We start from the raw sequence: 18,617 nt of genomic DNA on the forward strand, positions 1-18,617 counted from the left end.
TCCTAATGCAACTCTGCTCGTCAATCTTCCAGAAGGCGTGCAGACAAAGTCTCCTAGAAACTGCCGCTGACTGGACCTTCTAGAAATTGCCATGTCAGACCGCGTCATGCCCAGAGTCGTGCCCATGTCTCCAGCTTTGACCAAATAATAAAAAAAATGCAGAATTCGCCCGTTTTATCACCAATTCTGGAAAGTAAGGACCTGCACGAAAATAAACATAACACAACCAAATCAGCAGCAATAACTTCACAAAATCGAAGAAATAACGAACATATATTAACGATTCTGAATACTCATCATACTACTAGATCAGCTGATTATTGGTAAAATGTTTCCTTTTTATTATTATATTTAAACGTCAAAAGTCATTGAAGCCGATAAAGTTACTACCCTAGCTATGGGCCTCGGTTGGCCCAAATCATTGCTAACACACACCGTTTATCCATTTACTTAATTTTATTTATTAATTTGCTTTTTGGCTCACAAATTTTTTCATTCGATAATCGTCCTACTTGCTGAGTCAGAAGACGACGACAAATCCACGTAAAACGCAGATCCAAATTCAAGCTTGTGTGCCCCATATCTTCTCTTTCCACATCACTCGATCCTCTTCAGGTTTCTCCATTATTGCCCTAATTTTTCTTCTCCTACCCTAATCGTTAGCTTATATTAGGTCAATCGATGATTTTAACCTTTCAATAATTTTGAAATTCTTTTTTTTCTTTTATTCAGGATTTTTTGTGCTCCTTAATTGGGCTTAGATGGATTTGGCGTCTCGTTACAAGGTGAAATTTATGTTTGATTCTTATAATTATTACTCTCTTTTTGATCATTGATTGGGGCTAATATTACTGTATCAAATCTTCTATATATTTAAATCGGAGTTTTAATTTAGTTTTTGCTAAAGATTTATGTTAGAATTAAGGTGGACTAAATCAACAAATTTTATATGTATATATGTTCTTCCGAATCCTACAATTTCTTGTTGTATGTAAATTTAATTAGCCGATTGATTCTTATTGAAAGCACGGTTTGGACTCTAGGGAAAAAAGTAAATCACAGTTTTTGGTTCGTCTTGTTCAGTTCAGTGTGTCGGTTAAGTTCATGGATACATGCTTACTGGATGTTGCCTAAATGGATTTTGTTGGTGCATTATGAATGCAATGATTTTTTATTTATCTATTTTTAAATTCTTTGTGATTGTGAGTATTGAACTATTAGTTTTGTGCAGGGGGTTGTTGGGTTTGTTTTTGGCAATGAGAACTCTGGCTCGAGCGAGGATAGGTAATAGAAGAGAATATCAGTAATTGCTATTTATTTTCCTATATTTGATTGATTTACCATTTTTCTTATGTCAACAGTTATGTTGAACGCTTGCTCGACCGGATAAGTAATGGTGTCCTTGCTGAGGACAGGAGGAATGCTATTGCAGAGCTTCAGTCTATTGTGGCTGAAAGTGGTGCTGGACAGCTAGCTTTAGGAGCTATGGGTGTGTGTTCCTACCTTGTTAAAGCTAGTACGGAAGTTACATTCTCCTTTCGTTCTTGATTTGTGTTTCTATATGCTTAATAAGGCTAGCGCATACAAATTTTCAGGTTTTCCTGTACTCATGGGTGTCTTGAAGGAAGAACGAGATGATGTTGAAATGGTTTGAGATCTCTTTTGCTTGCAATGTTTATTCTATTTATTGTTTTTCATACAATATCTCTCGGTAGTGCATGTACGATACTTCTGAGAGAACTTCAGTCCAGCAGTCTGCAGTCCAATGGGCCTTTTTTTCTTGTTGTCCAGATATTGTTGTTTTCCTTTATCACTCCATGTGAAGCCGTTGACTGAATTTCCTGAAAATTGATAACAATGATTGACATCCATTCCCTTAATGCAGGTTCGTGGTGCCCTTGAAACTCTTGTTAGTGCTCTGACACCAATTGATCATGTAAAAGGGCCTACAAATGAGGTTCAGCCAGCTTTAATGAATACTGATTTGCTTTCCCGAGAATCGGAGAGCGTTTCTCTTCTGCTAAGTTTGCTGGTGAGAGTACTTTTTATGGATCTGGAACTTATTTTACCTCTTAATATGGATCCATCATGTGATATCATCATTATCTTGTATGTTGGTGATTTTGTAGGCAGAGGAGGATTTCTATGTGCGATATTACACTCTTCAAATTTTAACAGCCCTTCTCACTAATTCTCCAAATAGGTATGAGTTTTTCAGAAATCCCTTGTATTCTACCTAGATGTTTATTTATTTTTTATTTTTGCTTGAAAGCCTCTTCTGAGTTCCTATTCAGGTTACAGGAAGCCATTCTGTCTATTCCTCGTGGTATAACTCGACTCATGGATATGTTGATGGACCGTGAGGTAAGCAGTTATTAGCCAAATGTTCTTCATGCAAAGTTTGGTAATTTCCATATCCTGCTTTGTTCTACACCTGCTCTTTGAATATGCATCTTCATGAGCCTTCTGGTTATTTCACCTAAAGTTCCTGTTAGTCTCAAAGTTATTTTGGGTAGGGTAATTATATCATGTGATTCCTTTCCTTTTTATCATGTTGATCATTGTCGGTCTTCCAGGTTATACGAAATGAAGCCTTACTGCTTCTTACCATCTTGGCTCGTGAAGCTGAGGTGAGACTTTGGTTTTGTTTATTGATTCCTCCTCTCTCCTGCCCTTTAATTTCCTTTTCCTTTTCATTTTTCACATGACCTTTGCTTATGTTTATTTGTTTGTCATTCTTACTAAGAAAGCTTTATGTAAAGAAAGAAAAAAAAAACTTGTTCAGAATAAATTGTGTTTATTTCTGCTGAATATGGCCGACTTAAATAGAGTTTACAATGTAACAACTTTACATAAAAAGATGCATAAAATTAGCAACATAATAAAAATGATTCTATCTAATTAAAAATGATCCTATCTAATAACTAATAGAATAAAAAACTGATTCTATCTAATTAAAAATGATCCTATCTAATAACTAATAGAATAAAAACTGATTCTATCTAATTAAAACGGATCCTATCTAATATTTAATTTAGATATTCTCGACACCCCCCCTCAAGCTGGAGAATAGATATCGATCATTCCCAGCTTGGACAGAAATCCTTCGAACATCGTAGTAAACAGTCCCTTGGTGAGAACATCGGCGAGCTGCTCTGATGATGGAACAAACGGTATGCAGATATCGCCATTTTCCAGCCTCTCCTTGATGAAATGTCGATCTATTTCGACATGTTTGGTCCTGTCATGCTGTACAGGATTCTGAGCAATACTGATTGCCGATTTGTTGTCGCAATACAACTTCATCGGTTTATCTCTTTCAACCTTCAGCTCCTCTAAGATCCTCCTAAGCCATAACAACTCACATACTCCTTGCGCCATGGCTCTGAACTCGGCCTCCGCACTGCTTCTAGAGACAACTGGTTGCTTCTTGCTCCTCCAAGTAACTAAGTTGCCCCAGACAAAGGAGCAATAACCGGTAGTAGATCTTCTGTCTGTAGAACTTCCGCCCCAATCAGCATCAGTGAAGATCTCCACTCTTCGACTTCCATTCTTCGAAAACATGATTCCTTTACCAGGACTCCCTTTCAAGTAATGAAGAATCCGGTAAACAGCTTTGGAGTGTTTTCTGAGGGACAATGCATAAACTGACTAACCAAGCTCACAGCAAATGCAATATCTGGTCTCGTATGAGCCAAATAAATCAGTTTCCCCACCAGTTTCTGATACCGATTCTTGTCCACAGGCTCAGCACCATCTTCTTTTTCGAGTTTTTTGATTCGGATCAATAGGAGTCGCCGCTGGTTTACATCCGAGTAATCCGGTCTCTTTCAAGATATCGAGGACATATTTCCTTTGCGAGATAATTATACCTTTTGAGGATCTAGCCACCTCCATTCCAAGGAAATACTTGAGTTGTCCTAGATCCTTGACTTCAAACTGGTTGGATAAGAAGTTCTTCAACGACTCCAACTCTACTGTGTCATCTCCTGTCATAACAATGTCATCTACATACACAATTAAAATAGCAATTTTACCATTATTGTGTTTGTAGAACATAGTATGATCAGACTGGGCCTGAGTGTAACCATGTTGTTTCACAGCTCTCGTGAATCTCTCGAACCAGGCTCTCGGAGATTGTTTCAATCCATAAATGGATTTCTTTAGCTTGCAGACCCTGCCATCCTTCTTCAATTCATCAAAGCCTGGAGGAACTTCCATAAACACCTCTTCCTCTAGCTCACCGTTTAGGAACGCATTCTTCACATCAAACTGTCTGAGAGTCCAATCCAGATTGGCGGCTAGTGAGAGTAGGACACGTACGGTGTTTAGTTTGGCCACAGGTGCGAAGGTCTCCTCGTAGTCAAGGCCGTATGTCTGAGTGAAGCCTCGTGCTACGAGTCTTGCCTTGTATCTCTCGACCGAGCCATCTGCATGGTATTTGATGGTGAACACCCACTTGCTGCCTACAGATTGTTTCCCCTCAGGTAAAGGAGTTAGATCCCACGTGTCATTCTTCTTCAGGGCCTTTAACTCCTCAAAACTGCCTCTCTCCATCTCGGAACTTCTAGAGCTTCATGTATCGACTTAGGTAGTGCATCATCCATAATCCTGGTGGAAAAAGCTTTGAAATCTGGAGAGAGTTTATTATAAGATAAGAAATTGGATATTGGATGTTTTGTGGTACATGATCTAACACCTTTGCGCAAGGCTATGGGTTCAAAGAATTCTGTAGAAGGCTCTAAATTTGGAGAAGAAATAGGAGAAAGAGAAGTCGTACCTTGGACCATAGTCGAGTCCGATGGTTGACATACCTTGGGGACCGGTGGAACATTACTTGGTCGAGTCATCCGTCTAGAATAAACACGAAGTTCAGTAGGTGGTTCCAAGTTGGTTTCTACCTGAGTCTCACGAGGTTGTGAATTTATAGGTTGTGAAATCCTAGGATTAGTTACGGAAATATGAATTGGTTCCACTGAGCTATTTACAACCAATTTTGGCAAGGATGTTTGTTCCCAAAAACTCATTTCAGAGTCATTCTCCCCCGGAAGAGAGTTTTTGTCAAAAAAAGGTTGTTTTTCAAAAAACGTGACATCCATACTCACATAATACTTCCCAGATTTAGGATCAAAGCATTTATACCCTTTTTGTGTTGGTGAAAAACCTAGAAATATGCATTTATGTGCTCGGGGATCGAGTTTTCCTCTATTTTGGCCGTGTATATGAACAAAAGCAATGCAACCAAAAATTTTAGGTGTTAAATCAGTGAAAGATCTATTTTCAGGAAACATATTCTTTAGAGCTTGCAAAGGAGTAATATAATTAAGAACTCTTGTAGGCATTCGATTTATCAAATAAGACGCTGTTAAGAGTGCTTCATTCAAAAAACGATTAGGAACATTCATAGCAAACAGTAAAGCCCTAGTCACCTCTAATAAATGCCTATTTTTTCTTTCAGCAACTCCATTTTGTTGGGGAGTATCAACGCAAGAACTGTGATGAATAATTCCTTTTTGTTTCAAAAAATCACCTAAGATTGCATTAAAATATTCTCGACCATTATTGGTTCTAAGAACTTGAATATTTGCTTGAAACTGAGTATTGATCAGTGAGTGAAAATTTTTGAAAACACTTGCTGCCTCGGATTTTTGTTTTAGTAAATAAATCCACGTGACTCTAGTGTGATCATCAATGAATGTGATGAACCATCTAGATCCTGAGGCTGTTTTTACTCGTGAAGGGCCCCAAATATCACTATGCACAAGAGAAAAAGGTTTTGATGGCATATACTTTAAAGATGGATAAACAGATCTATGATGTTTTGCCAATTCACAAGCTTCACACTGAAAAGAAAAACCGTCCCTTTTTTTGAAAAGATTTGGAAACAAATATTTCAAATAATTAAAACTAGGATGGCCTAACCTATAATGCCACAACATTATTTCATTCTCACAAGACAAGGTAGTAAAGCATCTCGGTTTCTGAACTTGTTTATTTGAAGGATTGTCCGTGACCAAGTGATAAAGTCCATCAACCTCCTTAGCATTGCCAATCATCTTCCCCGAACAAGGGTCCTGAAATTCAAATCCAACAAATGTTATTGTAGCAATGCATTTGCAATCATGAATAATACGATTAACAGAGATCAGATTGCAAGAGAGCTTTGGGACATGTAGGACATTTAGTAATGTGAGAGATGGAGAAATAATGATAGAGCCTTTTCCAGCTATAGAGGTTAGGGAGCCATCAGCAATTTTTACCTTCAGATTACCAGATAAAGGAAAATAAGATGAGAATATGGAGGAATTACCGGTCATGTGATCTGTTGCCCCTGAATCTATGATCCAAGGGTTTGATTTAGAACCGGCTATGAAAGCTGTAGGATATGTACCTTTCTGGGCTAATGATGAAGAGGCAATATAAGATGATGGGTTAGGAGTGTTGGATATGGAATGAGAACTCATTAGTTGATATAATTGCTCTAGCTGTTCTTTGCTGAAGGCAGACAGTTCTGAGGCAGGTTTCGGCTCTTCAGAAGCATCTTCAGATGAGGCATGGAATCCCTTTGCATTACGAGAATTTCGATTGGCTGAAAAATTCTCGGCTGGCTTCCCGTGTAGCTTCCAACACTTGGCTTTAGTGTGTCCCGGCTTGTTGCAGTGCTCGCAGATTGGCCGATCTCTGTCGTTCCGACGATCGTTGCGACGTGGTGGCTGACCCGAGAACAAGGCAGAAGACTCGGTGGGATTTGGTGAGTGGCCTCCAAGCATGACTGTCCGCCGGCTCTCCTCTCGTCTGACTTCGGAGAAGACTTCTCTTGTGCTTGGTAGTGGTTCACGACCAAGGATGCGCCCTCTGACTTCATCCAATTCCTTGTTAAGGCCGACAAGGAATTCGAAGACGCGTTCTTTTTCCACCATCTTCTGGAATAGAGCCCTGTCCTTAGCACAACTCCATTCATAGTCGCTGAACATGTCAACCTCTTGCCACAAGGTCTTGAGTTCAGTGTAGTATTGAGTGACAGTTTTTTCTCCTTGTTTTAGCCTCCATAATCGAGTTTTTAGTTCAAACCATTGTCCTGCGTTCCCGAGATCAGAATAGGTCTCGTTCACAGCATTCCAAATGTCATGAGCAGTAGGTAGGAAGAGATAAGTTCTCCCTACACTCGGATCCATGGAATTTATGAGCCAAGACATAATCATCGAGTTTTCTGCCTCCCATCTTTCAGATTCTTCATCTTCTTCGGCAGGTTTCGTAGTGATACCTGAGAGATAGCCGAATTTTCCACGGCCACGAATAAACAGTTTCACAGATTGTGACCACTGTAAGAAATTATTTCCATTCAACTTGTGAGAAGTGATGGATATGTTTTGGAAGGATTCAGTGTTTAGGGTGATTGAAGGTGAGCGAGTAGAACTCATAGAGTCGATACCAGAGGTATCATCGTAGAATTTGGCCATTTTGGCTCTGATACCATAAAGAAAGAAAAAAAAACTTGTTCAGAATAAATTGTGTTTATTTCTGCTGAATATGGCCGACTTAAATAGAGTTTACAATGTAACAACTTTACATAAAAAGATGCATAAAATTAGCAACATAATAAAAATGATTCTATCTAATTAAAAATGATCCTATCTAATAACTAATAGAATAAAAAACTGATTCTATCTAATTAAAAATGATCCTATCTAATAACTAATAGAATAAAAACTGATTCTATCTAATTAAAACGGATCCTATCTAATATTTAATTTAGATATTCTCGACATTATGATTTCAGGAGATTCAAAAGATTGTAGTCTTTGAAGGTGCATTTGAAAAGATCTTTAGTATTATGAACGAGGAAGGAGGTTCTGAAGGAGGTGTTGTTGTTCAGGTGGTTCATTGGATTTTTAATTCTGGACCTCAGTGAACTTGTTCTTACTCGTCTTCTGTTAGAGCATTCTCTATTTTTATTATTATCATCATTAGTATTTTTATTATTATGTCTGCAACTTCTTTTATCTGCAGTCAATTCTTTATTGCAATGCCACTATCAGAGAATCCTATAAATGAATTAATGACGTACTGATATATTGTCCTATACAGGATTGTCTTGAGTTGCTGAACAACCTTCTTCGCAGTAATGCCTCAAATCAGGTATAGTCCACGTTCTATTTTCATTGTTATTGCTCTCTGATTATGATGTTTTCTCTGTTACTAATTTTAAGTGTGTTTCAGGTGCTTCTAAGAGAGACTATGGGTTTTGATCCCTTAATATCAATATTGAAACTAAGAGGGAACTCCTACAGTTTTACTCAACAGAAGGTTAGATACTCAAGTATAATAGCTCTATTTTCCTTCTGTTTTTCTTCCATTGTCAATTCCTGTAGATTCACCACAACTTTTTGGTGATTTGCTGTTTTCGTGAAACAAACAACATGCCAGTAGACAATTAATTTACTCGGTGCGTTGGAGACTATTAATTTGTTGATGATGGGAGGTTCAGAATCAGATCCTCAAAAAGATTCAAACAAGATCACCAATAAAACAGTCCTAGCTCAGGTTCATTACAAATCGTTTCTACTTGATTGACTGTCTGCAGAGCCATCTGCTTTTGTAATATGTTATATTGTTTCCTTGATTGTAGAAAAAGTTATTGGACCATCTGCTAATGCTGGGTGTTGAAAGCCAATGGGCTCCAGTTGCTCTGTGCTGTTCAGTGAGATCTCATTCTAGATTTGTTCTATTTCTTTATTTCGACATACCCTTCTCTAATGAGTATATTTTGCCAGGCACTAAGGTGCATTGGTGACTTGGTTGCTGGGCATTCCAAGAATCTGGATGCCCTTTCCAGCAAATTTCTTGGTGAGGAGCGACAAGTAGAACCTGCCTTGAATTCTCTTCTCCGAATCATTTTGCGAACATCTAGCATGCAAGAGTTTATTGCGGCTGACTTTGTTTTTAAGAACTCCTGTGAGGTTTATATCACGGCTTTCTTGATGTTTTTCTTATGTTAATAATTATGCCCATGTAATTTACATGAAGGTGGTGTGAGTTGCTGTTTCTTGATTGTGAGCTTTGGATCTTATTTCTAGAAAAACAAGGATGGGCAAGCAATGCTAGCATCGACATTGATTCCACATCCAATTTCAATGTCTGATGCTTCCCTTGAGGAGGATGTGAACATGTCTTTTGGAAGGTTTGTTCACTCATAATGCTTTCTTTTTCTCTATTATTAGGCTATTCAGACTAGGAAAATGTGTTGAACTGACCTCTATGGTGTTAGTTAAACCTTAAAGTTTTATTTTGCCGTTTGCTTGTTCTGTACAAACTTCATTTGATGAAATTATTTGACTACGGTGTATATGTGGCAGCATGCTGTTACGTGGTCTTGAAATGAGCGAAAGTGATGGTGATCTTGAGGTAATCTAACGTTCGCACTTCTTCATTGTGATCGTCAACATAGAAGAACAATATCATGAACCTAAATTTGTTGAACCCTCTTATGATATGTATTAAGATTTTATAAATATTTATCTCCACCTGCAAATTGTCCAGCTAATATTGTGAAGTACAGTCTTGTTGCAGGGCTGCTAGTGTTCTTACTCATATTCTCAAGGACAATGCTCAGTGCAAAGAAAAGGTATCCTATCACATTTTTTCTCCCCTTTTCCCTTGCATCTAGAGCAAAATGGAAACTGTATGTCTCTGTTTTTGTGTATTCTAATTTCAATGAAGACTTGCAGGTTTTACAGGTTGAGCTCGAAGCATCAATGCCATCCTTAGGAGCTCCAGAGTTACTATTGCACCGAATTGTTAGGTATTTGGCAGTTGCCACTTCAATGAAAAATAAAGATGGGAAGCCAGGTTACTCGTATATCCAACCAATTATCTTGAAACTGCTAATCACTTGGCTAGCAGATTGCCCAAGTGCAGTGCAATGCTTCCTAGATTCACGCCCCCACTTAACGTATCTGCTTGAGTTGGTGTCAACTACATCATCAACTGTGTGTGTTAGGGGGTTGGCTGCGGTTCTCTTGGGAGAATGCGTTATTTATAATAAATCTAGTGAAAATGGAAAGGACAGTTTTACCATAGCTGATGCCATAAGCCAGAAAATTGGGCTTACATCGTACTTCCTGAAGTTTGATGAGATGCAGAGAAGCTTCATTTTCTCTTCAGTGAAGCCAACTCAATCTCATAAACCATTAACAAGATCCACTGCTGCTAGTATGACAGATTGAAGATGTTGATGAGAATGATTTGACATATCACAAGAGTGAGGATCATCCGATCCTCACATCAATATGTGATGCTCAGTTTGTTAATTTTGTGAAAGGTTTGGAAGTGAATATTAGAGAGAACATTGTAGATGTTTACAGTCGCCCTAAGAGTGATGTGGCTGTTGTGCCTGCCGAACTGGAACAAAAGGGTGGAGAAATTGACAAGGAGTATATCAAGCGGCTAAAAGCATTTGTGGAGATACAGTGCTCGGAGATCCAGGTAACTGTAAACTAAAATCCTTTTTTGCTCCGACTCTTTTTTCATGAAGTATCCATACCAAATGGAATAGTTATATATTCCAATATTGTAAAATTACTATATGTTTGCGGATTTGTTAATGGATCAAATACCTACTGATAATGATATATCAAAAGGAATATGTTCGTCAATTTGCTTCCTTCGGTTTTACCTGTCTGATCTTCTGTTTCCTTTTCTTTTCATTTCTAGAAACTTCTTGGCCAGAATGCCACTTTGGCTGAGGATTTGGCAAGAACAGGTCATTCTCAACCTGAGCTAACGGCAGGCAGCAGCTCGGATAGAGTCCAGGTGGAAACACTTCGGAGAGATCTTCAGGAGGCATCCCAACGGGTGGAGATGCTGAAGGCAGAGAAAGCCAAGTTTGAATCAGAGGCATTAATGTACCAGAATTTGGCAGGGAAGCTGGAGTCTGATCTCAAGAGTCTATCAGATGCTTACAATAGTCTTGAACAGAACAATATCCAACTAGAAAAAGAGGTTAAAACTTTGAAGAGCGGTGGGACGTCAACATCTCCAGATATCGAGGCAATAATAGCCGAAGCTAGGGAAGAAGCTCAGAAGGAAAGCGAAGCAGAGTTGAATGATTTACTAGTGTGCCTCGGACAAGAGCAGAGCAAGGTGGAAAAGTTGAGTGCAAGGTTATCTGAATTAGGTGAGAATGTCGACAAACTACTCGAGGGTATCGGAGACGATATGGGGCTTCCAGAAGGTGAAGACGATGAAGAAGACTGATGGAGCTTGTGTTGGTACTACCACATATAATGTCTTCGACCTCTCTTGAGATAGGCTGGTTGTATGATGTTGTCAGCTCTCAATTTGTACATTTCGTAGGAAACCTGTGCAGTTTATTATTTACACCATGGATTGATTAATCTTTGTTCATTTGGATTTAAATTATTATTCCTGTAGACCTTTCCATTATTATGCCATAAAGCTGGATTTATTACAAAAATCAACACAACAGGTTCCTCCATGTCTAAATTTATTTTTCAGGATGTTTTCTCATTGTTATTAATGTATGGGTAAATTATTTTCGTACATCGATTTTGATCTTCGACTTTAAAAAATTTTATTTTTATGGTTAAAAGTTTCAATATTTTTTTCATATCATCAACCCATTAAGTCGTTAACAATATCATGTGATGACAAAATATGATCCATCACCATTTGAATTGTGTAATCTTTTGAAATTTTGATATCAAATTTTATTGGTAAAATGGTACCTAATGTCCTCGTATTTTTTACACAAAAAAATATGGCCCTCCACTTTTTTTTTTACACCCAACGTGGCCCTCTAAGTCAGAAAAAAAAAATTTAATGTGGTCTTTTGATTAATGTTTTCCATCGTTGACCAACGTCATTGTTACTTGTGCTGACGTGGCACGTTAAGCAAGCAAATATCATATTTTCTCTCTCAATCTAGCCCTCCAACTCAAGAAAATAACTCAATTTGGCCCTCCTATTTTTCTCTTCTATTTTGGCCATTAAACTTTAAAAGTTTTCAATTTAATCACTCAACCTTTGAATTACTCATGTTTTAATCCTCATGATTTATTTTATTAATATTAATATATGATGTGGCATTTTTTATTTTCAACCAAAGATTTCTTATTTTTTTTCATTACCAGATTTAGTAAACCCAAATTGAACTTATAAAAAAATTTGAAAAAACTGGAGATAAGCTACTTGACCGGGTAATGAAAGAAAAAAAGGGAAATCTTTGGTTGAAAAGGAAGAAAAATGAAATGAGGGGATAAAGGAGGAGAGTGGAGATTTGAAAATATATAAAACATAGGGAATATTTTTAAATTAATTATAATTTTGGGAATTATTTTTGTTTCAATATAATTTTTAATTTAATTAATATTATTTTAATCATATATTAATAAAAAGAATAATAAATGCCACATCATACAAAAATATTAATAAAATAATTCATGATGATTAAAACATGAGTAATTCAAAAGTTGAGTGATTAAATTGAAAACTTTTAAAGTTTAGTGACCAAAATAGAAGAGAAAAAATAGGAGGGTCAGATTGAGTTATTTTCTTGAGTTGAAGGACCAGATTGAGAGAAAAAAATAGGATTTTGGCCTGCTACGTCAGCACAAAGTAACAGAGTCGTTGGTTAACAACAGAAATCGTTGGTCAAAAGATCACATTGAGTTTTTTTTTAACTTTGAGGACTACATTGGGTGCAAAAAAGTGGAGGGCCACCTTATTTTGTTTTTTTAAGTACAAGGGAATTAGTTACCCTTTTGCCAATTTTATTATATCTTTGTTAATGTGTTATTCAATTCATATGACTTTTAAATTTTTTAACGAAAAGGGAGGAGTTTAAAACATATGAATGATTGCGTGATCATTTTATAATTTCTAATAATTGAGAGACTGAATAAAATAACACCTTGTATTAGGAGATTGCTTTATAACTTTAATAAAATAAGGATTAATTCCAAAATAAGTGCCCAAACTATACCAAAATTAAAGTATAAATGTTACCATTTTAGATGACTAATGTTACAAACGTTACCACTTTAGGTGCCTCAACTATAACGGCCGTTATAAAATCCCGTTAAGTGACACGTGTCACAATATTAAAATTTTGAAATTTTTATTTTTCTTAAAAAATAAAAACATTATTAAAAAAATTCAAACAGCCAACCCCGCGTGCCCCCTTCTCCCTTCTTTGCTCCCTCATTCCAAGGCCAAACGGCTAAAGGTTAAACGACTGACCAAATGGCCGACTGCCATAGTCGGTGAAACAACCGATTATCACGATTTAATTTGAAAGATTAAATATTTGAGATTTTAGTGATTAAAAAGTTAAAATTTATGGATTTGAGAATTTTCGGTTTTGAGATGATACCATGAGTTGTGACCGATCATTAGGTGGTTGGAGACGTATGGGTGGTCGGTCCTCGGTGAATAGGTAACCGGAGATGACGGGTGGTTGGAGTAAATGAGACTAGAATAAAAAGTTTTAAGAATTTAAAGTTTTTTGATATTTTAGAAAAAATTGAGGGTTTTTAAAAATAAATTATTTTTAAAAAATAAATTTCTAAAATTATCAAATTTTGATATGTGACACTTAACGGTTTTTTTAACAGTCAATAGAATCAAGACACCTAAAGTGATAATATTTATGATGTTAAATATCAGAATGTGTAAAAAAATAGTTTAGGTAATTATTCAAGATTTTTAGTATAATTTAAATACTTATTTTAATATTAAACTATAAAATAACACCATATATTAAAAATTATTTTATAATTTTTAACAGTCGATATACTTAACAAAATAATACCGTTCAATTGAGAAACATTTGTATGCTTTACCAACATGTAATTAGGATATTTCATTTCCATTTTTAAATTATTGTGCTTGTCCAAAGCTTCGATTTTAAACCAAAAGTCCTATGAAATTATTGATTTCAACACTTGGACACGGCCTGCTAAAATTGTAAAGCTTCAATCTTCAAACCTTGAAACTTCAGTGTAGGCAAAATTTCCCCACCTGAAGCCACGATGTCACTTCTTTTGCTACGTCCAAAGATTCCATCTTTTCTTACTGCAGCCCAGTCTATTCGTCTCTTATCACCAAAATCCTCTAATTTCAACAACAGAATGATCTTTTCAAAGCAGCCATTTTCTTCTCTACAACATCTACACCTTATCCTCTTCAATATGAAATGATAATCAACACCCCAACTCAGTCCCAACCCTCCCCAACTCGCCGCCGAATCAGTAAACCAGACTCTCCCAACTCACCCGAGGAAGAGAACCCAGAGAAAAAATTGGGTTTTGATTCATGGGTAGACAAAAAACTTACATCAGAAGAAGAAATGGACAAGTCTAAGAGGAAATATTATAGAAAGAAGGAAAGAATGTACGATTCAGATTCTGAAGATGAGGATAAGGGGAAATATGAAGATGGGTTTGTTGAATTAAAGCCTAAAGTCGTGGAATTTGATAGGCTACATGAGAGGGAAGAAGAGCTCTACTTTTATGATACATTTGCGTATCCTTGGGAAAAAGATAAGCATTATAAAATGGTTTATCAATTAGAAAAGAACCTGATATTTTTTTTGAAAGGATTTATTTACAGAGACTTCATTATAGACGCAGATGATTAATGTTTAATTATATATATATATATATATATATTTTAATACATGCATTACATTTTATTTTTATTTTTAATTTTATGACACAAAAACTGCTGTCACCCTTAATAGTCTGCTACCCTACCTCCCTTACCCTATTACATATAGGGAATAAGATTTTGTATAAGATTTTGTTATTATTGTTGTTGTTTCTTGAACCTGGAGAATCAAATGAGAAAACCAAAATCAAGGGAAAAACTAAAAAGCAGGATGATGACAACAAAGTGGAGGATAAGGGGCTGGTGTTTTTTGAGGAAGACGGAAATTCAGGTGAGGATGTGAAGGAGAAGGTTACTGAGAAGAAGGTGGAGGAGTTTTTCAAGTGTTTGAAAAAGGTCCCTAACAAGGAAACCGAGCTCAGTGCTGGGGAGCCTTACCTTGTTAGTAGGAGTACTGAGCTGCCCCCAAGATGGGATGGTCCACATGGGACTGTGGTTTTGGTGAATAAGCCCAAAGGTTAGCTAAGTAGTTTGCATAGTGTTCTTTGTTTAAATTGTGATGGATTCAATGCTTTTGAATGCTATATTTTGATAAGCATCACGTTCTGATTCACTTAATTCCGCCCCTTATCTATTAAAGATTGGAGGCCTTTTACTTGTGAATGTGCTGCAGTTCTTTAGTGTTCTTTTTGTTGTTGCTGCATTCGGTGATATGTGAGCTTTTAGTAATATGTAGCTTACCGTTAGATGTTAACCAATGCTAGTTTAGGATAACTAGGACAATGTGTGAGGTAGTTTTGTACTGCTTGCCTTCTGCTTTAGCAAAGGGACTCTTCTGTTTTCCTGTTTCAAATTCAGAGAGGGTGCGAATCATATGTTTGGCCATCCTATAAAATTTTAGGCCTATATATCTAATTCTCTGATTTGCTGAAATGAAAATATCGAAAATCCTCAGATGATAAATGTAACATTTTTCTGAATTATGACAGTGACTTGTATCGAATGATAACACTATTATATTGCAAAACAGGGTGGACCTCATTTACTGTTTTTGGCAAGCTGCGTCGCTTAGTCAAAGTGAAAAAGGTACTGTTTTACTTTTTCCATTTAACATCTCGTTTGTTGGATACTCCTTTTTTATTTCTGCTATAGTTTAACTTTTTGGATCATACTTAACAGGTAGGGCATGCTGGAACGCTTGATCCTATGGCAACTGGTCTATTGATTGTATGTGTTGGTAAAGCCACTAAGTTGGTAGAGAGGTTTGTTTGATCTGATCTCATGTCTGAATTCTACAGACTAGCTCTTCTGTTTTCAATGTCCAAAGCCAGGCTCCATTCCCCTCCTTTACTGGCCTGTTGGCTTGAAACTGAAGATTTTTTTCCATACATGTACCAGATGAATTTATCTGAGGAGTTTGAATATTTCAATTGCAGATACCAAGGAATGGAGAAGGGATATAGTGGAGTGTTTCTCTTAGGGGAGGCTACTTCAACTTGGGATGCTGATTCACCTGTATGTTTATTCAGTAGTCAGTCTCACTCTGACAGAAATAGGATCTGCTGTTTCTCTGTCCAATTTATATATTCACTTCAATATACTGTTATGTGCTGTTTACTTAATGTTTTTCTAGTGACAATTCTACAAGATCTCGGCATGTATTAATTTATTTCTTGGACATTATGCCTGCTATATAATTAAGTTTCAGTTTGATCTTCATGTAGGTCATTCAACGTGAGCCTTGGGAGCATATCAAAGATGAGGACATAAAGAAAACTGCTGCATCCTTCTGTGGGGAGATATGGCAAGTGCCTCCCATGTTCTCTGCAATCAAGGTAAGGTTTACAGAAAAATGCTTTAGGGGATTTAAAAATATTTTGATGAAACCTAATATATAGAAGTTACTGTTCATCAGGGGGTTTATAGGACGCTGACATTCATCCTTCCCCCTTATACACAGTGGTGGTTCCCATCTCGAAATCTGAATTTCCTTCAATTAGTTATCTATTTTATTGATTGTGCCCATCTCATACAAAAGTTTTATGTTACTAATATATGTGTGCTCACCCTCAAAAATATTTTTGGATCTGCCATTGTTTATACTTGGTGTACAGTGTACCTTACTGGTTTCTTCTCAGCTTCTTGTGAAACTTCGGAATTTGTTGAATAATAAACACATGTTGATATTATGAATAGGTTGGAGGTGAAAAGATGTATGAAAAAGAAAGAAGAGGAGAGAGTGTTGAACTATCACCAAGACGAATTTCAATTTTCCATTTTGAGATTGAGCGTAGCTTAGAAGATAGGTACTTGTCCTTTTTCCCCTCAAAATCTGGTTCAGTCATCTCAGTACTGCATAATTCAAGCTTCATTTTAATGTTTCTGATGTCTTTGCAGACAAAACTTGATTTTCCGGGTCACATGTTCAAAAGGAACATATATCCGGTCATTATGTGCAGATTTTGGGAAGGCTTTGGGTAGGTAATCATTTTTTTAATAATTTGAGGCCTAGCTCTGATTTTCATTGGCTGATGAATGATGGTCAATAGATCTGGATTTCAGAAAAATTAGAAATTTGTCTAAGCTCTCAGCTTTTTCATTTTAGCATTTGAGTTGATATTCTCTTAATTGCTTTGCTGTTTCAGTTGTGCTCATTTGACGGCTCTGAGAAGAGATTCAATTGGTAAGATCTCATCATCATGTTAATAGACTGGTCAAATAGGTCTTGATTTGTTAGCATGAACCTCTCATTTTTGTTTCACTTGAAAGTTATTTCTATTTAAGTAGGGGAAGAACTAATTGATTCCCAATATAAAAGACTAGTAAAGTTAGAGAGATCAACTGCTATATAAATTTATCGTTCTTTTCTTTGTTTTTGGTTTATCTGCAAGGCTGTAAGGTGCCCTTGCACTGGTTGCTAGGATCTAGTATGCATGAAATGGTGGGCAAAAAGGGAGCATTTCACCTACAATGCCTTTTACCACAATCCTGTAATTGTCGAATCACAACAAAGAATATATTCGGACGGTGATTGGATTAACCAAAATGCGATCATTTTAGCTGGTATGCTCCTAGTCGAAAGATGGTTTTATCTCGAAGCTAGGTGTGAATTGTGATCCAAAACCAATAAACAAGACACGGAGTGCATTTGTTTTGTCAGAGTAGAAGAAAATCAACGGTGTTTTCAGTGGATTTTTGTTTCAAGAGGCAATAATTTGTTAAGAAACCGCTTTTGGTCCTTGCAGGAGAGTATGCAGTGGACGAGGCATGGGAATTCAAGGAACTAGAGGAAGCAATCACTAAAGGGAATTTCTAACTTCCTTCTGCATCTCCATACTTTCAAGAGTCATAACATTGATGTTGGTCAGAGAGCATCCATCTTTGAGCATTTGACAGAGAATTCTTTCTCCCCCATATTGTCGTGTAACAATTAAAATTGCCTTTAAAAGTTTATATTCGATACCTTTATTTGTTTTTGGCTAGTTTTACAAGGTAATTTTCCAAGTTGGTTTAGATTTTTCAGTTCCTTTGAAGAGGCGACTATCTCGCATGAATGCTTAATGATCTAAAGCATTTACGAGTTAGGGCTGGCTGCCATTTTCCTTTTTGATAACCTAAAATTTGATGTATTTATTCTGATAATACGTGAGCTGGTTCATGATAATATGGTTAGTAACACTCAATGCACGGTCCTGATGTCCGGTTGGATAGTAGATGTCATATTTGAGTATCTGAACAGTGTCGAGACTGAAATTTAGTTTAAAGCGATTTATATAAGGCATGCTTCCTCCTCCCCCCCCCCCCCAACGCAAAATGGGCACAAAAAGTGTAACGATAACCAAAAAAGTGTAGAAAATTCTGTCATGGCCATTGTGCATATATAGTTTGGCTTTTTCAACATGACCATCAATTTAGCATTTTCATATCATTTCTTTTTCTCATACATATCTTGCGCGACATATTTGTACTCCATATTATATTCACTGAAT

At 36.6% G+C, this 18,617-nt stretch overlaps 2 protein-coding genes across 2 annotated transcripts; both read left to right on the forward strand.

Annotated features, from left to right (window-relative positions):
* Positions 1 to 657: 657 nt before the first annotated feature.
* Positions 658 to 11,444, forward strand: LOC120187756 (golgin candidate 6-like). The gene is given in 21 exon segments (XM_039191386.1): positions 658 to 673; positions 762 to 785; positions 1,232 to 1,284; positions 1,362 to 1,489; positions 1,596 to 1,648; positions 1,886 to 2,032; positions 2,130 to 2,203; positions 2,295 to 2,364; positions 2,577 to 2,630; positions 7,781 to 7,876; positions 8,089 to 8,139; positions 8,221 to 8,307; positions 8,431 to 8,544; positions 8,630 to 8,701; positions 8,775 to 8,960; positions 9,078 to 9,181; positions 9,357 to 9,405; positions 9,560 to 9,625; positions 9,729 to 10,216; positions 10,218 to 10,485; positions 10,714 to 11,444. Coding segments are annotated over 20 exon segments (2,727 nt in total). The 5' UTR covers positions 658 to 673; the 3' UTR covers positions 11,257 to 11,444.
* A 3,286-nt stretch (positions 11,445 to 14,730) lies between these two features.
* LOC120187738 (tRNA pseudouridine synthase B-like) lies at positions 14,731 to 18,167 on the forward strand. Its single transcript, XM_039191378.1, has 9 exons — positions 14,731 to 15,145; positions 15,659 to 15,714; positions 15,808 to 15,890; positions 16,065 to 16,143; positions 16,353 to 16,463; positions 16,825 to 16,934; positions 17,026 to 17,109; positions 17,274 to 17,311; positions 17,874 to 18,167. Exons 1-9 carry the CDS (start codon positions 14,731 to 14,733, stop codon positions 17,942 to 17,944), a joined length of 1,047 nt encoding a protein of 348 aa, XP_039047309.1. The 3' UTR covers positions 17,945 to 18,167.
* Positions 18,168 to 18,617: the final 450 nt, after the last annotated feature.

Source organism: Hibiscus syriacus, unplaced genomic scaffold, assembly GCF_006381635.1.
Source record: "Hibiscus syriacus cultivar Baekdansim isolate YM2019G1 unplaced genomic scaffold, ASM638163v2 tig00113725_pilon, whole genome shotgun sequence".
In the NCBI taxonomy this organism is placed as follows: Eukaryota; Viridiplantae; Streptophyta; class Magnoliopsida; order Malvales; family Malvaceae; genus Hibiscus; species Hibiscus syriacus.

Coding starts and splice junctions, on each gene's coding strand:
- LOC120187738 (XM_039191378.1), top strand. CDS start 14,731: ATGACACAAAAACTGCTGTCACCCTTAATAGTCTGCTACCCTACCTCC. Junction 15,891..16,064: donor GCCACTAAGTTGGTAGAGAG/GTTTGTTTGATC, acceptor TTTCAATTGCAG/ATACCAAGGAATGGAGAAGG. Junction 16,144..16,352: donor CTTGGGATGCTGATTCACCT/GTATGTTTATTC, acceptor ATCTTCATGTAG/GTCATTCAACGTGAGCCTTG.